This window comes from Perkinsus marinus, assembly GCF_000006405.1.
Source record: "Perkinsus marinus ATCC 50983 genomic scaffold scf_1104296951248, whole genome shotgun sequence".
Classification (NCBI taxonomy): Eukaryota; Perkinsozoa; order Perkinsida; family Perkinsidae; genus Perkinsus; species Perkinsus marinus.
In genome coordinates, this window is record NW_003209340.1 from 1 (window position 1) to 1,861 (window position 1,861).

Sequence of the window (1,861 nt, forward strand, 5' to 3'; positions counted from 1 at the left end):
AGTACATGATAATGAATATAAAGGGTAATACAATGGAGTTGAAAAACACTAGTGGCAAATATATTTCATGATTACTACATAACTCGAATATCGTGTTTTTCACATAGTATTACGCCACTTCGCGTGACACGAGTGAGACTCCAATGAATATAATACGATAATTAATACCATAAATCCGCAAACACCATTTTAAAAGGATTCATATCATGAGGGCTAAGAATTGACCAAAGCTTACGCTACGTGACATGAAGCGGTATGTAAAATATCTACGGACTACTCCATAATGAAGTTCCATAACCCGTTTTACGTGAAGTGAGGTAAAACTTGGTCAAAAACGCGAAATTTGAGGTGATATGCAGTAGTCGTGAAATATGTTTTTCACTAGTGTTTTTCATATCACTAGGGCCGCCCGTGAAGCTCCATTATAATAACCCCGCTAAATTCCATATCGAGCGTGTATACATCATGAGGACCAACGATCGAGCTGAGCTTACGCTAAGACCACCCTTTTATTGCTGAGCCGAACTCTTGCCACTTTCCTCAGGCCAGAATGTGGTTTCCTCGGAGATTTAACTGTCACCTAAAACATCATTTTCACTGGCATTTTGTCAAGCTCGACTGACTTTCACGCAAATGCCCTTTTTGAAAGGATTTCCCTCGAGCCATTTCGATCGGACATTCCAACTCCTTCCTGAGATCAGTACAATGTTGGAGAATATAGTCAACTACATGGAATAGTGACAGTATGAAAATTAGGATGAAATTTCGCCAAGTTCTGGTAGAAGTCTACAAAAAGCATCGAGAATTTGCCAAAATTTCCCTCAGAATTTTCATATTATCACCACAACACGGTGTTGACCATATACATATATGCAGTTCGTGCCCCTATTATACACGACCACACACGTGAGACCAGCAAAAAGTACTACTGGGGACAAACTTAGGGACCCTCTTATAAAAGAGTCGACCCCTCAGCCTGAAGGTATATCCTCTAGTCCCAAACGGTATCGTAGTCGGCGCTGTATACAGCGATGAACCAATATTCGAGATCAACGGTGAACCCATCGAAGGGCGAAGCTGTGACCCATTAGGTAACTGAAATCCACCACCTTTAACGAGCACTTCTTATTGGAGTTGCACGAGCCGTGATATGAAGAACACTAGTGAAAAACATATTTCCCAAATCACTACATACCGCGAATATCACGTAAAACGGTGAAACTCCCTTACACGTCCAAACCCGGGGGTCTGCGATGCTGAAATGAAAGTCCTTCTAGCAGTCGTACAGCATAGGAGCGATGACCAAGACTGCTTCCTTACAAGGCTGCTGAGCATTTACAAAACTAACAGCAACTGTTATCACCGCGAATTTATACGTAATCTTCGACACTACGAACGAACTCTCCTAAGGGAAGTAAATATAAATATAAAATCATACCGAATATACGAGCTCAGAGTCAATGAGTAAACGATACTGGGAGTTTCACCCGTGATATGAAAAAAAACTCCCGTGAAAAACATGGCTGACATCTCACTTACCCAGAAACCAATTTTGTTACCAGCCGCGCAAACACATACGTCCTACATTTTACATGGAATATTACGTCACTTCTCGTTAAACGGGTGAAACTCCAGTGCAGTATATAAACTCAACACAAGCAACACCATGAAGTCATCAAAATCATCATCATCGTTGAGATGGAGTCGGCAATTGTCAGCAACTACCAAGGTAACATCCCCTGTAGTATATACCAAAAAATCAGAATTTTCAATGGTTTGTTAAAGGAGTGTACTCGGCCATCTGGGACTTCACTTCTAACATCACTTCTTCCCTCAATTGTGCCTGAGTGGATTCAATGTT

The 1,861-nt window shown here is 41.2% G+C and overlaps 1 protein-coding gene across 1 annotated transcript; it reads right to left on the reverse strand.

Moving 5' to 3' along the window:
- Positions 1–494: 494 nt before the first annotated feature.
- Pmar_PMAR024866 (30s ribosomal protein s12, putative) lies at positions 495–1,124 on the reverse strand (the record flags this gene model as incomplete). Its single annotated transcript, XM_002777602.1, has 3 exons — positions 495–580; positions 624–691; positions 927–1,124. Coding segments are annotated over 3 exons (352 nt in total), but the record flags the coding sequence as incomplete, so codon positions are not given.
- Positions 1,125–1,861: the final 737 nt, after the last annotated feature.